We start from the raw sequence: 24,029 nt of genomic DNA on the forward strand, positions 1-24,029 counted from the left end.
CTCCGGCAATGCAGTCACAATACATCGCGACAACTCACGTGACACAAGTTTGACACCTGTGTACTAGAACATCACCACTTTATTTGAATGGTGGTGATGCACCTTATTCTTGCTCAGTCACATGGATACCTGTAATTAAGAAAACAGCTGGTAGGTTACTAAGGTAGGGGCCAGATGACTTTGCAGCTGATTTTAAACAGGGGATAAAAAGGGGGTGATGAGAATGGGAAAAGGAGCTAATATGTTGCCCACCTTTCCATTTGAGACAGAAGGACAAACATATTCTTTTTGACATTGGTGCCCTTAGAGGCAAATTGAGTGGGATTCAGCCTTGTTCCAGATTTTAAAATATACGTCTCCTGGCATGGAGAACTTTGTAGAACTGGCACTGCACTAGGATAGTGATGGAGATTCCAATCTTGGGCAATTTGCCTTGGCAGCATGTCACTAGTTCTTTGGAAGGCATCTTCAAAAATTTTTTTTGGCTAGATACAATGTGACCTTCACTTCGATTGTCAAAATATTGGTCTCATGAGCTTTCTCAAAGAATGCTATTACACCCACTGCATGGATGTTCTCTTGCAATCAGTGACATCACAAGGCTATTGGGGCATCTACCAGACTTCAACATGCAGCAGAATATATTTTTTTACTTTGCTGGCTCAATATTTCTGGGATCAAAGTGCTGTATGTAGTACTCCAAGAAATACTGGGGCTACCCAGAATCTGAAAGTGGGCCAATGAACAATAGATTGGGCTCTTTTGAGACTTGAGTTTCTTACATACCTCCATATCTCCTGCAATAGCTTTCCCTTCTGGATTATAAAAGCCTGACTTTATACTCAAGGATCTATGCTCAGCATTCTAGGAGTCAATTGTTTTTCTCTTATCAAATTAGCTTGTTGCCAAGTGCTGAAGAGCAAAAAGCCATTCCCTCTCTCCGATATCTTCAAGATGGTGGCCACCATGGCCTTGACCATGCAGCCAGGTTCCTTGAATGGCTAGTCATCTTGTAGGGCCTCAGAACATTGAGGGCGCACTGGGATCCAAGGGGACAGCACAGGAATGGCTCTTTGCCTAAACTATTATAGAAACCTGGATGCCAGGCCCTGTTGTGGTGCTGTAAGGAATGTTTCGGTTTCCTTCAATCTTTTGAGTTCCTTGATTCCCAGAGACTGACTCCTGGGAATCCTATTGATGCAAGAAACCTAACCTCTTATCTATTGTGCAGTTGTGAAATATGGCCTTTTGGGCAAGTAGGAGAGCAATCTGCTCCAGCAAGTCTTTGCTTCTCTTAAAGAACCATGTCCAGGAATGGCAAACCCAGTCACCAACTTTCCTTGACGTGTCCAGGGAGAGTATAGAACTTCCTGATTACAGGCATCACAGAGAGAAGAAAGTTGCGAGAAAAGTAAAAAAAAAAAAATAATAATAATAATATCAAATGTTTTTTCTAGGAATTTGTGGGTAGAAGCAGGATAGCAAAATACCGGCAAGCTGATTTTGCCATAAGTGATCCTGCCTGGCAGGCAGTGGGAGGAATAATCCGTTAAGAATATCCTTGAGCCGCAACAGGAGAACTTCCATGTGAGAAAGGGAAAATTCGGCTCATCTCTTTTGAAAGATTAGAAGACATTTTACAAATGGAAACCCCAAAAAAACGTTTCTACATGTCTCCGTAAACTGGAAATTTGAGTTATCATGTAATCTGCATAGATATGGAGAAATATTAGGAAACAGTATTATATTTATAGCATTTTATTTTTAATGGAAAAATAAAGACAATGCTTTAAAAATTAATATTTACTTAGAAACATGTTCCTTCCATGTAAATTATGCAAAGTAATAAAAGTATTTTACATAAATACTACTGCATGGGGGTGGGGGAGGGAGAAACTCTGACCTGTTTTCCTGGGATAGAATTCTAATCTCTATATAAACCTGAGTATTAATCACAATGCACCATCTAGTATAATGGGGGGGTTTTCTTTGTCTCGTTTGCTACTACTATGGAATTTTAAACTAGCTAACAACACTTAACAGTTTTTCAAAATAGTTTTTAACAAGTTTAGCAAAATATATATTATAATTCCATTATGTTCTACATCAACGATCCAGAACCTGGAGAATAATTACAACTTATCACTAGAATCAAGATAGCATCATTATGCAACAATATATTTCCCAGTCCTCTGTCCCTTTCTGAATATGATATTATGATTTTATCTGAAGCAATGGATGAGAAAAAAAAATATATAATTTGTCACTAAATGATCAGCAAAGATGAGTTTGGAGTATATCATGAACAGTTATTGAAGCAACTGAACTGCAGGAGATACATCTGCTGAAAAGGGGAAGATTTTGTTTTCATTCACATCTCACATTGTCTTGAAGGAGGCTGTTACAGAAGTGCCTGGTTGACATTTTTTTTTTACCTTTCATGTGACCACTGGTTCAAAATACCATACTTTTACTTAATATATGTAATCAGAATGACTGACTTTATGTAACTTATTTGAAAAATCTTATTTCTTAGGAAGTTGAAGAAATATCACGACTTATAATTACTCTAGTGAAAAATCAACTTTGAAGTAACATCCATTATATTAAATAATCACATAAAATATTCCATGTTAATGCTATGATAGATCCCGAAGAGGGCCTTTTCTGTTGCTATGATTAAACATACGTTAGAACAATTATACTAGAGAACTGTATTTCTAACATGCAATCTTCAAAGTAACAAGTGAGAGAATGTAAAATTGGTATGTGTCAACTTTACATAAGTTTTTATAAAACAGAAAAATACTAGTACACACTAGAAGACAAGGTTTAATAAGTGATAAAAATGTACAAAAATATTCAAATCAGAAAGATTTTAGTCTGTACCACAGTAGTCAATACTCCTGAATGAATAGGTAGATAGTACTTAATCAAATCGTCGTCAGATAGAAGTTATTTAGTACAAAGGAAGAGAACAGGATGAAAGGAAAAGTTTTAAACATCAGATCAACATATCTTAAAAGAAAAATATTACATCAACATTGATTTTCTAAACAAGAGTATTGCAACTGCTTTTCAAAATTTGGTGGTACATTCTTCGGAAAGTCCTTAAGGCAACATGTTGCAATTAATTTACAGTCTGATTTTGTGATTTGCTGAAACGATGCCCTCTGCCAATTTTATTTTTAAATATTCCAGATTTTTCTCCCCTAATAAAAGCGATAGCTATGATATTCTGTAAGCATATTTTAGCGGATTTGTAATTAAGGGCCTAATGGGATTTCCATCAATCATCTAGCTTTCACAGTTTTAAAACTTAACGCTAAAAATTAAGCTCTGAGTAAAAACTCTTGTATACATTGCAACCTAGTCAGTCTTCAGTAGAAATCACCATCATCAATGTGGCCAGAAGGATAACTCTCAAAAACCCAACACTGGTTCCTCGATTACCGTAAACCAAAACAAGAAAGAAAGAAAGAAACAAAAACAAACCTCACCTTCCCTCTTCCTTTCCTCTCCTTTGAAAAAGTAGTAACAACTCAACAAAAGTGGAACCGCAAGAAAATTGCCAAGCTTCTTTCCAGGAGGAGCAGGTGCCCACCAGCTCCCTGCGCTTAGACCTTCTTTGTCCAGGAAAAGAAGTTAACGACTTTCAAGCGTGAGCCATTTTAGAGATGAGAGGGCCGAAAGGCTTAAAATACTTTTCCCAAGCCGCTATTTTAAAGGGTTAAAAAAAAAAAGCTTTTCTGCTCATCCTAATGTGCTGTCTGAAGAATGAAAAGGTACATGGGTGGGCGGGGGGGGGGGGAGAGAGAGGGAATATATACAGGTTATCTAGATGGTAAGAAATAGGACTTCAGGTTGAATCCTGAATGTTCACCGTCTTTTGCCAAACGGCTACCTGTGTCAATTATTTCAGCTATTTAGTTATGCAAGAGAATCGAAGAGCCACCATTATGCCACTGTAAGTCAGAACATTGGAATCCACTTCCTGAAATTAGTCATCTGTATCTTTATTCAATCAAATTTGTAAACATATTTGGTATAAATATTTATTGATCTTCATCCAGTTGTTCCAAGAGGGTCCTCCTTTGCTTTTCAAGTTCACCTTCACTTAATTCACTACCAGAGGTGTCCCAATTACCCTGCAAACAGATAATCACAAATGTTTGGTTCACCTTTGAATACAGTCAGGAATTCAATTCCTTCACACCAGGAACCAGCAGCCTTTCTTGCCCAGCCCAGCCCAGCCCAGCCCAGCCCAGCCCGTAACTCTCATCTCCTGGGGTTGATTTCATTGGGCTAAATTCCTTATTAAGAAATGAAATTTGGTTACCAACAGGCAATGCAGATTTCATACCTGACAGTAAAAAAACAACAACAGATCCACTGCAAAATTATTTCTATAAAATCCTGTGATAAAACTAAATATATTTTCCTGCTATGTGAATGGAGAATATCGAGGGGTGATCTGGCTACACACAGAACTTATGAAGCAGTTTGAAGGCTGCATCTAACACTGTGAGCAGTCTGATGCTATTTTCCTACTCACCTTCAAATGCACCTACCCCAAATTGGCACTCAAAATCAGTCTGTGATACAGTAACAGAAGAATCCATTCCATTAAGCAGACTGACACTGTCAGACATCCAACCCAATACTCGTTTTTTAAAATAATAATAATAATGATATTCCTTGTGTGTTCCCCAAGGCAGGTCATACAAATACTCCATCAGGAATGGTTGCTGGCATAACGCTAAATCATTATGTTGTCTCAGATGAAGATTCATGATCTTTTATTATTAAATGTCAATTTTAAATATTAAAAATACAACCCGCTTAATTCTCAATCAGTCATTTAAATCAAAGTTTATCAAGTTTTTCAACACTTCACAGCCAGATGAAACAGATCAGGTGATCTTTGAATCCTTAACCCAAGAGGTAAGGAAAATTAAAACGATCAATTGGAAAAACTGAGAATTAGAATTTTCAATTTAAACTTAAGAGTCTTCAGATGAACTCCTATTTATGCACGAATTAAGACTGAGCCTATCAAAATCAACTTAAGATCAGCTGGGGGCTGTTACTTATCCAGGTTCTGACAGCTTTTTTTTTAAATGAATCTCTCACAAATAACTTTCACTGCAAACTCCTTCCCACATCCCAAACTATTAATCTAAGTTAACCTCAGAAAGGTATTCCTCTGTTCAAGCAAACACTGTTTCTGATAATTAGATATACAACAGGCTATGCAAAACTTTCGTGTCAGGTTTTCAGCTAGGTCATGATTCATCTAGGTCATTTGTAACCTGACTATTATTATTATTTGCTATTTTCAGGTGCCCTTCTGAATGTCAAAAATATATTAATTAAAAGGTTGTAACAAACATCTCAACCATTATTCAGATGAATCTCCTTTAATACATGTTGTCATAAAAATATTACAGTAATTTCATTTTTGGCAAATGCCTGTGTAAACTGAGGATCTAATCTGCTCCTCTTCTTGATTAAATCTCTGATTTGAACAGAGTTCGTTGAGTCTCCAAATAGGGACAGTTCAAACCTACTGAACTAAACATTCTGAGATTTTTTTTTTCAAAAATTGCATTCTAAAAAAAGGATGTGCGAACTTCACTTCTTCTTGTTCTCGTGTCCTGCCCCCATCCACACCACACCCCAGATGCAACGTATCTGGACTTACCCGAATCTGATCCGCTTCTTCTGATGTCTCTTGTACTCGAACGCTGTTTGGTGCAGGATTGTGCTGGGAAGAAAACATGCCAGAATGACCCTTTTTCATGCAAATTGCACTTTATCCAGCCCATCAAACAGGGTGATGATGTGTTTTGTGGAAAAGGGATTTTGCAGAGGGCGTGTGCCGTGTTACCAACTGCATTATCAGAGTCTTCTAAACAGTTATCTGGTAGTTGAGAGGGATTTGCCTGCAGAGAGCAGCAAGCAGGCCAATTCCTGCAAGCTTCCTCCCTAACATCATTCATATATTTTCTTCAATTTGCTGGAAATAAACTCTATGTGTTTGTGCGTGCACCCACATCCTCTAAGCAGGGCACATGCAGCAAGCCATACCAAGGAGTGTTCAAAGGTTGTATGGGATGCTTATATATGATCAAAGTAAACTGTGGTTGTGGAATGGAAATAGACGGAATTCCATAAACCATGTATAATTCAGAAATGTTGCAACCATTAATATACTGAACTTGGTAAGATAAAATAAACTTACAGAATCTTTGTTAGGTCGCTTCTTAGGTGGTGATTTATGCTTAGATTCAGATCTTTGTCTACTTCTTTCTTTTTCATTTTCTCTCTCTTTCTTGTCTCTTTCTCGATCTGCATCCGATTCCGGAGAATCCTGTGGAAAGTAAAACAAAGAATATAAATTTTAAAAAACAATAAATTACAATTTGCAATCTACTGCAGGTTCCAGCGCATTACCCCAAGATTCTTCTAAAATGTGAACTCTCTAGCAATGTACTCTGAATCCATCTGTCTAAACAATTTTCATGTGCTCCAAACTAATAATGTAAAACTGTGTTGGATTAAACCTTCCACTAATTCTTCAAAATTACATCAAAATCCTGAAGTTTATCTTCACAGTAGATACCAAGTCAAGCCAACCAGAGTATGAATTTTGGCTTTTCCTCTTTGCTCAGTAACTTGGCCTATTAAGCACTGGCTCACTGAAATTCTAATTCACAAGAGGAGGAGGAAAAAAAAATGCAAGGCTGACGTTGGCCCACCATTATAAAAATGATACTGCTTAGTCCTCTATGTCACTAATGTGTAAGCTGAAATAGGTGACAACCAACCTAAATATGCAATAATAGGTCTACAAGACTGAATTGAATCCAAGTTCTCGTTTTTTTTAAAGAAAACAACAACAACTAATCCTTGGTGCAGTATAAACCATTAGAGCATCAGGCCGCCTATCTCTGTTCCCCCACCAGAAGGAGCAGAGTTGGCATATTCCAGACCCTGTCATCCCTTCAACTGTTGCTGTGGCTGCCCTTGTGGGATGGCCCGGTGGTTCTTCCAACTCAGGCACGTGATGCATGCATGTTTTTAAAATATTGATTTTACTATTAATGTCATGATTTTTTTTGCTTTTCATCTTTGCACGCTGCTTAGCACTACCTCAGCGGCACAGGCAGTTATATAAATTGCAAATGTATAAACAAATACATACATTTGCTGATCACACTAACAAGCTCTGAGACAGATGCATTAACAACTGCTATTTACAACTCAAAAAGACTGAAGATGCTGGAAATCCTTACCATACTGAAAGATGCAAAGCAGAAATACTCACAGACTTGTGTCTCCTCTTTTTGCTTTTCTTTTTGTGTTTCTTGGACTTCTTGTAGCTCCTCTCTATTAATACAAAACAAATGAAGGAAATGAAATGGAAATCAGGCGGCTGAAATTTAGCACTACTTTTTTTTCCCCCTGGGGAAGATATAAAGAAAAAAAAAAAAATACCAGATTCTGCACTGGAAGAGCGTTCAGAAACTGAGCGTGAGTCTGAGCGTTGTCTCTTTTTCTTCGAATGGCTATCGTCGTCTTCGGATTCTGAGCCCTTCAAAGGAATAAAGAAAGTATGCTTAACACACGGAAGCTTTTAAAGATAACTTTTGAGATACGTTCCCAGCAGCATGTTATCAAAGACCTTACCGAACGAGAGCGAGACCTCTTTCTGTGGTGCTTTTTTGATTTTTTAGAATGCTTCTTGTTCTTTGAATGATGATGCTGACACTCATGCTGCAACATCGAAAGAATCAGAATTGTTACTCTGAAACAGCAAACATCTGTTAATCAAAAGTGCTGCTTTCTTATAGTACACGCCTCAGTCACACAGAGGCAGTAACAGAGGCTATCGAAAACATCCCTTGGTCTACACCAGGGGTAGGCAACCTCGGCTCTTTTATGACTCGTGGACTTCAACTCCCAGAATTCCTGAGTCAGCTATGTTGAGGGGAAAGGGAGAGGTTTCCATGCTGGGCCATGCTGGCTCAGGAATTCTGGGAGTTGAAGTCCACGAGTCATAAAAGAGCCCAGGTTGCCTACCCCTGGTCTACACAGACCTTATTCCAATCTTATACATATATACACATGCGCACACGAAGTCTCAGCAAATCTACTAGGAGAGAGACAGGACAACAGCTATTCTGCTGGAAGAAATTTCCGCACTATTATATTGCCACAGCCTGCCAGAAACCTTTCCCAAGTCCCTTTCCTCAGCAATCTCTGGAGGATGAGGAATAAATCTAGCTGATATCCTCTTACAATCTTTCTTTATTTTGGGGCGGGGGAGGTTGATGGTGGGGAAGTGATTGTGCACGACCAAGAATTCCCAAGAGCGGTTTCTGAGATAGTTGTGCCAGTGCAGAAAAAGATACAGTTGTTTTAATGACTGAAGAACAGGTGCCCCAAGTGAATTCTGAAACACCTTTTTTTATATATAAAGAATTTGCACAACCCCTACAGCTCATGAAGACAAGTATCTATCATCAGTAGTATGCTCAAAGTGACATATATTCCTAAGGTTTAAAATGACCCCAGTCATTATTTGGCATGTGGCAATGTTATTGTAAAAAATATAAAGTATCACTAATGTGTAAGGAAAAAATTGTGCACGAGACTAAAGGATTGGTGTATTCCTAGAACAGGGGCAGCAGGGAACCTTGGTTCTTTTATGACTTGTGGACTTCAATTCCCAGAATTCCTGAGTCAGCATGGCTGGTTCAGGAATTCTGGGTATTGAAGTCTACAAGTCATAAAAAGGCCAAGGTTCCCTGCCCGTCCTAGAACATGTTCTATGGTTTCCTGCCACCATTGAGCAACACCTTGGCTGAAGTTGGCAGGCCCATCTTTTCCTTCCCTTTATCCCCCCATTTTTCTGGGCACATACCCACAGCTGCCCTTTGAAGATCTTTCTCACGCCCACCAGTTTCAGCTGTATCAACATAGCTACAATACTCTTCGGTGAACATTAAAGTAACCCATTCTTTTGAGAATTTGTAAAAATCTATTAGAAAATATTGTGTTTAACTGATATGCCAGATGTTACCTCCAGTAAATAAATGAAATCCTTAAATATCCGTTTTCTCTCTGATTCTAAAGTGATGTCTTCAAATGCTAGCTCTTTTACAAACCTCTCCCGAATCTGTATCAAAAAGGAATGATATCAGTAACTCAAATCTATGAAGCAATGTATTCCTAAAAAGAAAACGCTTTGTTTTTTAAAACATGTCACCAAAGAAATTGTTAATTAATCCACATTTCACAGGAATTTGTTTACATACATCCAGAGCTTGTCTTTCATTTTTTTATTGGAACATTATAAGGTAATCATAAATCTTCCTGCAGCTAGTGATTTTTTTTATTACTGTATGTGCGTCTTACACAAGGATTCCTTGGTGAAAATGGAAGCATGAATTCATTTGTATGACATTAATTCAGGTTAAGAATTTGGATAGCAATTCATAAAGTGGCATTAACTATTCCATCAGCAAAAAAATTTTTGTTTCCAGCAATAATAGCAGTAACAATATTATTCTATGAATATTAAACCTATGACCATAAAAAAAATCTGTACTTCATAAACACATCTGTCAGCCTTTTATATGAGCTGCACTGAGAATTTATCCATTTCATTATTGTTTCTCTGTATTATTCTTTAAAACACTTACGGTACATTCCTTGACACTATTTCGATTATCATTCCTCTATTACTTTGGAAAAGATCTGATACTGATCGCAACACATTTCTTGAAGGTCGTCTTCCAGTAATAGGTTTAATTGTTAAAATAGTTGCAAAAAAAGTTTTAATTTTTTAAATAAAAGAAAAAAAAGAGCTTACTTACATCTTCCCAGACTGCATCTAATTCAATGGGAGGTGTTGCTTGTTTTAACATGCTTTTAAAAGCAGACTCTTTTCGTTTCATTTTGCGAGCTTCTTCTTTCTCTCTCTCGCGTTCCCGGGCTTCTGCTTTTTCTAACAGCTGCATCATGGATTCAAGGGAGGCATTAAATGAAAGGGAACATTGCAGGAGAAAAAGGGGAGGGGGGGAAGAGAGCCGTAATGCAACGTCACTGCAAAGCACTTTTCTTACCATTTGCCATACGTAGACGTTGTTCACATATACTGTAATGGCCAAAATTGTGGAAATTGGGAAAAGTGTACAATACATATGCCACCTTTGGTTAAGTTTCCACCAATTTTTCTTCTAATTTCTTTATAACTGTAGCCTTGTTCACCTAATAATACTATTTTACATCGCTTTCTGGGCAACTAGCCAATTCTTTTGCACCATTACTTTAATTTTATTACGGTTTACAAGCTCACTAAATGAAAGGAAAAAAAGCCCCAACCAACTTGATACCCATCACATAACACACCGACAAATGTCCTCCTCAGCTTCAACACACCACAACAATAACTGAAGCCTACTGTGATCTGATTGTCTCATTGCCAAAACAAGATGACACCTGATTGGCTCTCTAAACACTCACGCTCATTGGCTACAATCAGATAAAGGAAAGCTACCTGATATCAACCTAAGCAAGTTGTGCTTCCTTTTTCTGGTTATTTGGCTATAACTGATAATTGAACAAACTATGTTGCATTACATTCTTGATTAAATTATCTTTCCACTGATATATAATTTTATGGTACTACTAAAAAAAAGTTGTGTTATTAGCCATCAAACTCAAAAATACTTTTCCCGAAAGGTGTCCACAATTTTGGCCACTACTGTATCTACAAAACAATGGACTGACATTGTAAGAATAAGTCTCAGATTAAATTCTGGCCTGAGAGGTCTGTGCAAACTTTCATTTAGCTGTTCAGACAAAACAGGGGCCGCTGGCTTGTTCTTCTGCTAGACTAGTACAGGCGGTCCTCGACTTACAACAGTTCATTTGGTGACTGAAGTTACAAAGGCTCTGAAAAAAGTAAATCGTGACCGTTTCCCACACTTATAACCAATGCATCTCCAAGGTCACGTGATCAAAATTCTGTCACGGCAACTGACTTATATTTATAACCGTTGCACTGTCCCAGGGTCGTGGGATCCACTTTTGTGACCTTCGGACAAGCAAAGTCAATGGGGGGAAAAGCCAGATTCACTTAACAACCGTGCTACTAACTTAACAACTGAGGTGATTCATTAACAACTGTGGTTAGAAAAGTCATAAAATGGGCCAAAAGTCACTTAACAAATGTCTCACTTAGCAACAGAAATGATGGGCTCAATTGTTGCCGTAAGTCGAGGACTACCTGTATCTGAAATGCATTGGAATTAGAATTTCAATGTTACACCAAGATCTGGCATTGCCTAGACCACAGGTCTGCAACCCGCGGCTCCGGAGCCGCATGCGGCTCTTTCAGCCATCTCCTGCGGCTCCCAGTCCTTTGCCATGTGCAGTCCAAAAAAAAAAAAAAAAAAAAAAAGTGGGACTAAAAAAGTTCAACCAATCAATTCAAATATGCAGGGTAGGTGCATATCTCGCCTTGGCTCTACTCTTCAGTCAAACCCTGTTCTGCGCATGTGCGCATGTACGTGCATGTGCACACATTTTTTTGCGGCTCCCAGTTTTTCCTTTTGTGAGGGAACCGGTTCCGAGTGGCTCTTTCACTGTTTCAGGTTCCTGACCCCTGGCCTAGACTATACTGAGCACATATTTCATCACTGAGGAACAAGTTATACTTTGGATTCAACAATAACAACTGGAAACTAGTAACAATTTATAACATTGGACATACTTCATATCAAACGGTGCTAACAATTATTGACTTTTTAAATTAAACTTACGCTATTGAAAGCCAGTTTGATATTTCCAGCATCTAATGTGGTAGCTCTCTTCGTTGAGCTGATGACCGTTACAAAGTCTTCAAAAGGAGTTGTCACTTCAACTACAAATCCTTTATCCTGCAACACAATGGCTTTGATAATACTGGAAAATATAGGCATCCCACAGAATTTTTTTTTATGCAATCCTACTATTTAAAAAAAAAACTGCAATAAATCTGAATTAGAAACTCTGATGTCCCCCTAATTCAATAATTTATGTTACCTCACCTTTAAGATGTCTTTTATTATCTTCTTTTCATCATGGTAGCGGGCTTTTAAATCTTCAACATAAAACTTGAAAAGATCCAGTGCTGTTGAACCTACAACGGGGAAAAAAAAACCTTATATGGGTCAAGAGCTCTTTATTCAAAGAGCTCCTTTTCTTAGCAATATAAGTAGTGACCAAAAATATTCACACACGTTATCCAAACATTACTTAGTCCAAGCAAGAGAGGGTATACTTACCAGGCTGACCAAGCATGTTAGTAAACCTAATATCAGAACTAATAGTTGGATATAATTCCATCCACGATGACATTGAGTGCAGCTGGCCATGTTCATGCAACTCATCCAAAAATATCTGGGGGAAAAGTGGAAAATGGGGAATCTTGTAATTAAATTTTTTTAAAAAAGCCAGACAATGTCCCTTTTTTTACAATCCCAAAGAAGCATAAAGAACTTCTTAACGTGAAAGGCAAATCAAGACAGCTCTTCCAATCTACTAAAATTTCTCTTGCCCAACCTTCTTCCTCCAGCTTTTAATCTTGGAAGAAATTTTCCACACAAAGAAGGGAGATCACTGAAATGTTCATAATGTTTAGACATCGCACAAGACTCGGGGAGATTAGTTTCTGCACTCAGAACTAGAACAGTTGCTGATTTTTTTTAAAATCCAGCCAATAACTTAAAATAGCTGAAAGCTCTCCAGCTGGTACTAAGTAGAAGTTAAGATTTTCTCGGTAACCTGAAAAGATTCTCTGTTTTTTCGCTGTCGTCGCCTTTCTCTGAGTAAGCCTTTCTGTTTCTCCTCCTCCTCTTCTTTTTCTAGGGCTCTTATGTGTTCTTCAAAACAGATCAAGGCATCCTCCTTATCCATATCTAAAAAAAATAACAGGAATATATTTTTATGGAATTAAATAATATGCCACTTAAAAATACACGTCCTTTTGGTTTGAGATCCTTCCCCAAGCATAGGCGTAAGCAGTTTTTCTTCCTGTTCATGCTTGTAAATATTCAGCTAGTTAATATCATGTCACACTAAATAGGGTGCTGAAACCCCGACATTGATAATTCCAGGTGCCCCCAAAGTGGCCTAATTTTAAAATGGCACATGTACAACAGCCAGACCATCTGATATAATATAAAATAGTCTTTTAAGTTTTGATTCATGGACTTGCAAAGGCAGATAAATACAGAAGGATCTGTATCAAAGTGGCATAGTTCATGTTTATTGTGTCTCTGTATCTGAAGTAAACCAATTTGTCCAGAACAGCCACCTTAAAAGAAATGTCTTATGCAAACAAACAAACAAACAGGTGGTCACTACTTTACAAGCTGATTTCAGAATATAATAATTTTAGCAAAAAAACACACCAGAAGCAATTTTAGTTGGAAAGCACAGTTAAGAGGCATAAAAAAAAATAGCTTTCAGCCTTAAACTTGAGGACTTGGATCCTTTAACAACTGGCTTCAGGATTAAAAGTGACATTCCAAAATTATAAACATGCAATTTATTCTATAACCTCATTTATAACCCAAATCCTATGTTCTCAACTTAGGGATCTTTTTTTAGGATGGTAATGAAAAAAAAAACAAATCCTTTTATTTTATACAATTATGAAGGCAAAAATGATATGACACAAAGGTTCTAAAAACTAAATGACAATGTACTGAAAATGCCTACCTAGTTGTCTTAATTCATACGTACTGGTAAGATTTATTCATGATTCCTTTTTGAAAGTGAACACAAATATTTATTTCTATGCTCACCCGATGCTATTTTTTTTAAATTCAGAGCAAAATAATTTTTAGTACAAATAAATGTGTTTATTCATGATGTAAGTTTAAAACTGTATCTCTATAGGTGGATTTCAAATATATAACTCCATCACCTCTTTGCTGAAAGAGGCAGCTTTGGGGAAATATTTATGCAGTTCTGTACAAAATCCTACCACAATGCTCAAATGCATGGTGGATAGATCCCAACTCTTTGGAAAGGATTTTGAGTGTGTGACTGGAGAGGGTGGTTGTAATGGAAAAGTAAACTTATTCTGGAATGGCAGAAGCCTTCAATCATCTCTCTGATTTAACAGTTTTAATAGATGAGTCGCTATTATCAATTACACTCAAAAGTAGATTTTTTTTACAGAAAGGTAAAACACATTTATCCTTACTCTGAAGTTCTTCATCTTCTGCAAATGTAGGATTGTCCATCAGATACTGCTGAGCCTCTGACCATGTTGTAGAATAAGTAACATTAGCCATATTGTCCAGAATATTTTTTAATGCCTCCCAGTTCCTCTTTCTTAGCTGTTTGGCTTGTTCCTGAAAAAGACAGACATATAAAGTGCATTGATGCTTTCCTAAAATGCAGTACTGCCCATAACTGATATGACAGAAATGCACAAATATTGAACTGCACCAATTTCAGTTTTCTGGCCTGAACTTTCAATTTAATAAAAACCACTCTTTGTAGGGAAAGATAATAGGTGTAAATCTTAGCAAAAAAGTATCAGACTTTTTAATCTGACTGCTTTCTAGAAAAATCCAACACTACTGTAGCTCATAATTTTTCTACTTATTCTTTTGTTAATAATTTAAGAAACAAATTCTATCAGTTAACAATTACTTGACACATTACACATTTTTATGGCAACCATGTTTTCTGGCCTGAACTTTCAATTTAATAAAAACCACTCTTTGTAGGGAAAGATAATAGGTGTTAATCTTAGCAAACAACTATCAGACTTTTTAATCTGACTGCTTTCTAGAAAAATCCAACACTAGCTCATAATTTTTCTACTTATTCTTTTGTTAATAATTTAAGAAACAAATTCTATCAGTTAACAATTACTTGACACATTACACATTTTTATGGCAACCATGACAAAAATTTACATTCCAAAGCTCAAATATATTGTGTTAAACAGTAGACATTATTATCCTGGAGTACAACACAGATATTTTTTTTGATTAAAAGAAAATGAATTACCTTTTCTTTTTTTGACAGAAAGAATAGAACATCTTCATAAATCTCAAGATGATCACGTTCAGAAATTGCATTCCAGACTTCCAGCTCTCCAAACATTTGTTCAGCTTTTCTACATACAGGAATACAGAAGTTATAAAATTAACCTATTAAAATTTATCTTCTTTTGACTTCCTTCTCCCTTGATAACTACTGGCATCTTATTCGTTCTATTACCTGTAGTATCTAAACTAGTTATTTTCCCCCTTCTTGATAAGAACAGAAAAAGGAACCAATGTGCGGTGAACACAGATCTGAAAAGTATTCTGAACATCAACCACTAATATCTATATTAATGTTCCTCCCAAATTTCTCTACTTCTAATTCAACCCAAGATTCTTCCTTCAATTTCCTTGGCAACTAATACTGAAAATATTTTAGTCACCAATAGGAAAGCAATCCAAAGGGCATACAGATAGTCCTCGAGTTATATCAAAATTGCAATGGCACTGAAAAATTTTCACCACTGCAGCATCCCTGTGGTTGCATGATCAAAATTCAGTCCAGCCCTCATTCACAACTACTTCTACTGCCACTATCCGTCTTAACTGCTGCCTACTGTTGGTTTTTTTGCCTGGGAACAGGTGGGAATCCCAGGAAAGGAGGCCAGTGGGCCAGAGCTCAGGCCACGGTAGCAAGTATAACGGGTGGGCGCTACAGATTGCAGGATTTATCGCGGCACTTGGGCTTGAGGCTGCCTGGCAATGCTGGGGTTTTAAGGCGCGACGGCCCTGTGACCGGAGGCCACTGCTTGGGGGCTGACACAGGCCAGCGCTGCTGGGGCTTGCTGGTGTGGGCGCTGTCCCTGTGCAGGACTTGAGATAGCAATCTGCCCATTGCTTGGCCTGAAATCAAGGTCTGGGGGCAGCAGCAGTGGGCTAAGACTGCTGAAGGCTGCGATTGCTAAGGTCTGCCATCTCTAGTTGTATGCAACAGCAAGCCCCATGCTCCCTAGCACCCATCCATGGCATCTGCGCCCTCCCCCCGTCCCCTGTAGCCCTCGTCCGACAGCCTGCCTGCGCCTCCTGCCTCTCATGATCACAAGAGGTCTTCATTTAATAAATCATGCGGTCCCAGAGAGCAACTAGGCATACCAGAATTTCAACTGCTAAGCAATGGAGACATGTGATGACCTGATTCACAAGTGATGCAAACCTTGGTCCCCGTTGCCATAGTAATCCAAGGACTACCTGTACTGTCATTTCCACCAGCCTATCTTACATATTTATTGCAATCTGTGTGCAGACATAAGAGTTTCCAACGAAAGACCTCAGCCATGATACTAAGATTTTAGCACTGGGGTGCATATTAGGTAATCTTACTTGTATCTGGTTGTGGATGTCATTTTTTCATGATTTTCAAGGAAACGCTGAAAAGACTCTTTTGCTTCTTTGTATTTTAATCTTGCTTCTTCTTTTTCTTCTTTCTCTGTCTGAACTTTGTAAACATTAAAGGCTTGCTTCTTGTCATTTAATTTTGCTAAAGCACTACAAATTGAAGAAACATCAACTAAAATTAGCCCTTTTATTGGTTATTGAAAAAACAGTCATTTTTGTAATGAATCTTTTAAAATAATCTAGTGATACCTGTATCTTGGATCATTAATTATCATTTTCATAGCTTGTTCCCAAGAGGCAGTGGATGGCACACGCTGTGAAGATATAAGATAAATCACATAAGTTCTGGAACTGGAATTTTATTTTCACAAGTGAGGAGCTGAAAAAGAACTGCTTCATCTTATGTAATTTTCTGGTATCTGAAGGAAATTAAGTTGTCTGGCTTGATATTTTACAATCAGGATAATACATTTTTACCCAATATAGTTAATACATTTTCCCAGAAAAAGCTCTATAATAGTAATGAAAAGTTTCATGTATAACATACTTCTATCACTGTGATGTCACAGCATCCTTCTTATTTCTAGAAAAAGTCCAAAAATACTGATTTCCCAATTCCTGTTTTTTAAAGGTATTAAACTATCACTTAGAAAAAATATTTTGATTCAGCAGTTATGTTTCAGCAATCACCAAGAATAAAGTCACAATTATTAAGATAATATTCAAAATTTTAACCACACCTAACCCTCTTCCCTAACCCAACTTATCTGCTTAAAACTTTCAAAACATAAGTGTCTTGGCTATAAACTGAAAAATCCATATTAAAAAACCCTTTTCCCATGGATTTTTATAGGATACCTCATAAAATCCATTCATTTAGATAAAAGTATTTGGTATTTACTTTTGCATAAATGTTACTCAGGTTCTTACAAAAGCAGTAACTTTTCTAACAATTATATTTGTGATTCTTGAAATTTAAAAGAATAATTGGCTGAGTATAAAAACCTTTTCTCTCAATAGTTCTTTAAACGCTTGTTTGGCTTCTTCTTTCGTATTCCAAGTGTAAGTTTTTTTAACTGGTTGGGCTTCCTCTTCTTCCTTTTTGGGTACAACACTATCAATTTAAAAAAAAAGTTGGTTACTTTGACCAATAGCAGCATTAATTAAATGGAATACCTACTGAGGGAGTAATCATAAATATTAGGCTGATGCCTGTTCAAAAGTAACAGGATAAGCAGGGCCCTAGCTAACCATCTTAGGCTGATTTCCAAATATGTTAATACATTCCATGCGCATCATTCACTTAGACAAGTGATACACTAAATACCCCTTAAAATGGACACTCTTAAGAAAGTTAGAGTGTCCCTTAAGTCTATCCTCCAAAATCAGCCCCCTTTGAATTTTGGCTCCTCCCACCTTTGGAATGCAATTCTCAATCTTATGCAAAGCTCAAAGTGGCCCCCAAGGCAACCCAAGTTACACCTATTCTGGTCATAACAATTCATTATTCAAGATTTAATCCTTTAATTCATTATAAACAAAGTCTGACCAATTTTTCAGACTACTGCAAAATGGAACATGCCCAGCACATTACTCTCTGCTCATTGGATATACCTATCATGCAATCTTATCAGAAATGAGATGAAGTTTGCGACAGAAATTGCAATATAAAGAAATACCATGTACAACACCCAGAGTTGGAAAAATAAACCTATAGGAAACAGATTCCCGGTTTCACAAGAAAGTTCTCTAACAGGAAAAATAAGTGAAAGATATTCTGGAAACTTTCCCCATCTTATCTTTGCTAGGGGAAATGGGATTTTTTTTTTAAAGATATCCCATTTAACCAAGCCTCCATTGTGGCCGTCTTTTCCTACTGCGCAATTTAAGATGACAAGGCCTTAAAGGTACTAGACATTAATAACAACTGAAAGAATACTAGTACTTTTCTTGTCTTTCCTTCTCCCATTTTTTTTATACCCAATTTTTCTCCCAAGCTATGAAAGATTCTCTTGAGCTTTAACAGCAGAAGAGGTCACTAAGAACTATTACTTACTCCGAGGATTCTTGCTTTGGAGTTTCTTCCACAGAATTTGTGATAACTTCCATGCTCTGATCTTGTACCACGGGAGGAGCCACTGGCTCTACCTGCTCGTGTGCTGAAGGGGCTACTCCAGTATCATTTTCTGTAACTGGAGCCAGGGCAGAAGGCTCTGTTTCCAGAGCCGAGGCCACAGCAGGGGCAACAGGGGCTGATGGGGCAGGTACTGGTGCTTCAGGGATGCTGGCGGCAGCAGCTGGAACCCCTGGCGCAACCGGAGCAGAGGAAACTGGAGCAGATTCTTCCGATTTGCCGCTATAGAAATAGAAATCATTTTTCGTTTTTTAAAAAAACCTGCCAATGTCACGAAGATCCTATTTTCCACTGCTCATCTGTAAATAACTTTCCCCCAGGAAAAGGCTTGATTTACAAAAACAGGGATGGCAGAAAGCCTCTACCTTTCTGCATCGCTTTCGGAATAGGAAAGCCAGAGTGCTTGACAGCATTAATGCCTCAAAAAGTTCTACTAAAAGTCTAATGAAATACAGGCCAATACAGAATTCTTCTTAGCAAGCAGCAGTTCTATTATACTGTATATAATTTCAGGTATCTGCAGTTATAAATAAAATATCAACACTGGACACTCAATTTAGTAAACATGGTTATTATTAATAGAGCTGCCACTTAACATACTTAACACTTCAAAAGATATGAGAATCACATTCTGTGCAAATCATGACTAATAATTACACCTGAAATAAAATGTGCTTTTATTATTCCTAACCTGCTCATCAATTTCACTGGATATACTTAAAGTTACTCGTTAAGACAGGGCAAAGTCTTCCTATACATTCAAGCTTACAACTTTCCACAGTTGTTTTTAAAAAAATGGTTTTATATATAAGACTGAGAGGCAAGCATCTTCCTTCCAAATCACAAAAATTAGTTGCTAACATACATTATTTGTGCATATTTAAATGATTTCTAAATTAAAATTTATATAGCTGACATTCCATTATCAATCATGGTTTTCCTTGCAGCCTCATGCAAAGGTGTTTTTGGCAGGAGGTAAATCTCACAACTCAAATTTCAGAAACATTCTACTTTTTTGTTTAAAGCTTTAAGGAAAACAACAGTAGGAAAACCTCAGATTGTGACTGCTCCCTTCCCCCAAATTAAGAGATCACAATACTGTAATTTGCTGTCAACATATATTCATTTTAGCTAATTTTACAAAAAGGCTGAATCGTTTCCTAGGGAAATAACAATTAGTTCCTTAGAAATGGATATCCAGTAACACCGATGCACTTAATTCAGCATGTTGAGAAGCTAAAACTGTGTAAAATTCAGCAGCAGGGCTGAATGGATGATGAATGATATGGTACTAGCATTGTTTCAAACCCTGTTAAGATTGTGAGTTGTTTTCTGAATGTAATTCAAAATGCTGGTTTCAATCTTGATGCTATACATAACTACAAAGTACTTTCTAAAATATTATATTTAATCTCTACTTTTTCTACTTCCCAAAAGGATTTCAAAAATGAAATAAATCTTTTCATCAGTTTTGTCTGCATTTGTTTACACAGAAACACAATACCTTTAAGAAAAGTTTGTAAACATACCTTTCTTCTGCTTTAATCATTGCTGTAAAAAAGAGAAAAGACTATATACATATATATATATATATATATATTTAAGATATTGTATATCATTTTACAGATAGACATTTTACATGTGAAAAATCACATGAGAATTTAGCTTAAGTGAAAATGGCATAGCCTATATTTCCAAAGTGTTTTGTGAACAAACGAATAACTTTTTCAGACCACAGAACACAAAATATAGTTTAAAAAATACAGGGACTTCAGACTTCTGGGGGAGCTTTGGCGAACTGAAGACATCTCTGCAAAAACACAAAGCCAATGATCCTGGCAAAAAGCAAAGAACCAGTGAGTAAACCAGTATCCTGGAACCTCATCAGATAAGGAGAAGATGAGAGATCGCTCACATGTGTTCTGGACAGCTGCTCCTCGCAAGGAGACCACAGGAGATTGATTTCCAACAGGTCTGAATGCCAGGGGACAAAGGGATCAACCATTTTGTTCACAACTAAAGCCAAGCAGTATAATGAGACCCTATGTTTGAAAGCCTGGCTGTCTAATCACTTTTGAAAATTATCTAGTATCTTAAAAGCTCTTTTGGAACAACATTTAAAAGTCATTGGGTGAATTTATCTTTAGTTCTGAATAAAAAAAAAGAAATAAAAATTTAAGGAATTAAATAATTTGAAATAAACAGCAAAAAGCTAAGAAAGATTTTGATATATTAAAGTTAGTGCAAATTAAGGAATTTAACGAATTTGGAATACTGACTTTCACCATCAGATTTTGGAATTAACTATAAAAACAGCTGATCAGAAACAGACTTATTTTGGCTATCTTGGCTGTTGTAATTCATAGCAAAGATTAAGACAAATCAAGCCCTACCACATTTGATCGGATTAAAGATGAAGACCGTTGGAAGTAGAAGGAAGGAATGTAAAATGGTCTGATTTGTTTTCTTCTTTTAAGGACCCTGCAATCCCTTGCATCGGGGTGGAGTCGGGGTGACTGAATGGAGCTGAGTGGCCGGATGCCCTTCCCGATGCCTACATGGAGCTCAGAGCAGACATTTTCTCTTTCCACCCAGAGAAATATCTGCTGCTACCTCGAACTGAACTCACCACCTCCCGAGAGTGAGGTGAGAGCTCCACCTCTAGGCCACCATGCCACTCAAAATGGTTTATCATCTGATTAAGGTTAAAATAAGACTTAGTTTTGCAAAGATCTAAGCAATCCTTAGTTGCTGTTGAGACCAGCATTGAAAAATGGATGTTTTATGAATCTGCACACATAAAGGATGGGATGGATAGAGATATTTGTAACCTCACAGGGGTGAATAATTAGTAAAGTTGTTTATACTGTTGTGAGGAATGTTGGAAGTCACTTCTTTATAGATTTCTTTTCTGTTTCATTATATTCTTTCTTTTCCTTCTTTTTCCCCCCAGCACTTTTCATTCTTTTTCTTTTCTCTAAGTTTAGTTTGTATTAGTTTTTACTCTTGTAATTAAAATTCTTAATGAAGATTATAGTTAAAGAATGTACTTCTTGGATCTTTTCATCTTAACAATGATGTATGAGCCAGACTCTAAATCAGTACTAATTTTGGTACAATTTTGGAACTTCCTGCCAAGTCCAGTCCCAAATGCTAAAAGGATGACTATATCCTATTATGTCTTGTCAACGATAATTTATCCAATTGTTTCTCTAACCAAAACATTTAAAATAGCATAGATTTTAGTATACGGTCTGAATTTCCTTCACTAACTGGAATTGTCACTGCTATCTATGAAGCAGCTTATGTTGAAGATAAAACCTTATGATAATTACCTTCAAGATCTTCAAGTTCTTTGGGTTTTGCCCAACGTGACTCTTTTGTTTGAGAGTTGTAGTAATAAGGCTTTCCAGAATCAGATTTGTATTCTTTCCATGGACATTTTGACAACAATTGCTAAGGAAGAAGAAAAAACACAACATCCAAAACCATTCTATAATACAGAAATGAATGTAGTAAAATGCTTTCAAAAATCTTCTGATTAAGATGCAAAATTGCAAATATACAAATTACACATAATTCCTTTCATGAAATAAAACTCTTTGGATAGTCTCTGCCTACTGCAGCGTTTATATGACTAGAGTTTTACAGTGAGATTAAAAATAGCATGCAGCACTGCACCTCGAAAGGAACATTTTTCTTAATAGTAAATATTTCTTTTTAATTTAGTGAGGCATGGGTAGCTAAATAATTATACTCTCAATTGCTTCTTTTACCTCTGCAGGGGTTTTAAGATCATCTGGCTTTTCCCAGGTAGACTGTTTGGTCTCAGTATTGTAATAGTATGTTCTTCCATCTGGTGACTTATGCTCCGACCACGTAGATTTCTATGGAAAATAGAACATTCTATAGAAAACTTCTATCTTGAGATTTTAAGATAAGAGCATGACAAAACCTTGGGAGAAAAATACCTGTTTTGAGGGCTCTTCATTAGTAGAGTTATTGGTTGGAGTGGCTTGTTGCACTGCGCAAACAACTGGAGGTGTAGGCTAAATAAAGAAAATATTAATTAAATTTTAATCCAGTGAAACGCAACTATGTTTTTATTCAAGAGATAAAAGGGATAACATTGTTCCTTAATTTTATTTCTGTACTTTAGAAAGCAAAGATTTTGATCGTATTGCTTTTTAAGCCTTTTTTAAGCCTTTATTGTTAACAAAAAAACCCCAAAACAATATGTCACTATAAGCCAATGTATTGCTTTCAGTGTTATATATGCCTTTAGATCAGGGCTCCCCAAATCTGGACTGTGGACCAGTACTGGGCTGCGGTATGCCAGCAACCGGGCCGCACAAAGAAGCAAAGCGCCATCTGCGGGATGCAGGGAGCACATAAACCACGCCCCCTCTGGTCCACAGAAAAAAACCTCTCTCCATGTAACCGGTCCCTGATGCCCAAAAGGTTGGGGACCTCTGCTTTAGATAGTCCCAATGGCTGAGAAGTTCACAATCTGGTTGTCTTGACAGATTCTAAATGCTAGGGATATAATCAAGAGGGATGCATGTTTGTTTATTACAAAGTTATTTACCCAGTTGTATTAATACATTGATGATGGCAGTTTGTGCCAATTGGACAAGACCAAACCTTGTAAGTTAATGGTCCAACTTCTCAGTTGGATTTCAAAAAGCAAAGCAATTGGAACCAAGCCTTACTGAACATTCTTTGACATGTTCGATATAAATGAAGGAACCTGTCATTTTAAGATCATAAGAGGGTATTGCCAACCCTACTGCTAATCATGTTTTAATGAGCTATCTTGTTTCTGATCCAAACCTATAGACGAGATTGTAAGTGTGAAGCTATATCTATGCATAATGAAATATAACCCAATCTACAAAATGGCAGTTATTCAGAAATGAAAACTACTTAGGTTACAACGATGGTGAATAGGAAACTCCTGCTTCCATTAAATGTAATGATGCTTACCAGAATAGCCTAGCTTAAGTAACTAGTTTAATCTGTTTTTAAGTAAATCTGCATTATATAGAAATGAAATCACCGATTGCAGTGATCAAACCTAGTCTCAAATGTGCTAATAGTGGAGAAGTGAACAGAATACGATCTTAATTATTTTGTAACAGGTGGTTGCATAGCTATATGCAAATAGTCTGTTTGAAATTAAAAAAAAATCCTCAAAAAAAGTAAAGGAGACATGGGAAAATAAATTTATACTAAAGGTGGATACTTTTCAGATGTGAGCCACACACCTCTACAGCAGAGGGCAGCACCTAACCAATTCTAATGTCAGAAACCTTATCAGAGTTAGATCTGTGGGCCACAGGAAATGAAGTTGAAAAATACATCCAAGAAGAAATCGCTTCCACAATAAAGCCAAAATAATCCATCAATATGTCAATATGATTACAAGAAATCAAGCT

At 37.0% G+C, this 24,029-nt stretch overlaps 1 protein-coding gene across 5 annotated transcripts in view; it reads right to left on the minus strand.

The window, feature by feature from the left end:
* Positions 1–2,812: 2,812 nt before the first annotated feature.
* Positions 2,813–24,029, minus strand: part of PRPF40A (pre-mRNA processing factor 40 homolog A) — a 34,105-nt gene continuing 12,888 nt past the window's right edge. For 3 of the 5 annotated variants that reach the window (XM_083350439.1, XM_083350443.1, XM_083350442.1), the window contains 21 exons: positions 22,563–22,640; positions 22,368–22,478; positions 21,927–22,047; positions 20,121–20,142; positions 18,514–18,813; positions 17,463–17,571; positions 16,707–16,771; positions 16,443–16,607; positions 15,085–15,193; positions 14,267–14,417; positions 12,838–12,971; positions 12,339–12,453; positions 12,102–12,214; positions 11,835–11,951; positions 9,885–10,022; positions 9,089–9,184; positions 7,693–7,779; positions 7,331–7,597; positions 6,245–6,373; positions 5,705–5,767; positions 2,813–4,148 (listed from right to left, as the gene is read on the minus strand). In XM_083350439.1, coding sequence (XP_083206565.1) covers positions 4,056–4,148; positions 5,705–5,767; positions 6,245–6,373; positions 7,331–7,597; positions 7,693–7,779; positions 9,089–9,184; positions 9,885–10,022; positions 11,835–11,951; positions 12,102–12,214; positions 12,339–12,453; positions 12,838–12,971; positions 14,267–14,417; positions 15,085–15,193; positions 16,443–16,607; positions 16,707–16,771; positions 17,463–17,571; positions 18,514–18,813; positions 20,121–20,142; positions 21,927–22,047; positions 22,368–22,478; positions 22,563–22,640 — 2,583 coding nt within the window. In that variant the 3' untranslated portion in view covers positions 2,813–4,055. The remainder of the gene's footprint in view (positions 4,149–5,704; positions 5,768–6,244; positions 6,374–7,330; positions 7,598–7,692; positions 7,780–9,088; positions 9,185–9,884; positions 10,023–11,834; positions 11,952–12,101; positions 12,215–12,338; positions 12,454–12,837; positions 12,972–14,266; positions 14,418–15,084; positions 15,194–16,442; positions 16,608–16,706; positions 16,772–17,462; positions 17,572–18,513; positions 18,814–20,120; positions 20,143–21,926; positions 22,048–22,367; positions 22,479–22,562; positions 22,641–24,029) is intronic. The other 2 variants (XM_083350440.1, XM_083350441.1) reach the window with 2 other exon arrangements.

The sequence above is a fragment of the Vipera ursinii genome, assembly GCF_947247035.1.
Source record: "Vipera ursinii genome assembly, chromosome: 1".
Lineage (NCBI taxonomy): Eukaryota > Metazoa > Chordata > Lepidosauria > Squamata > Viperidae > Vipera > Vipera ursinii.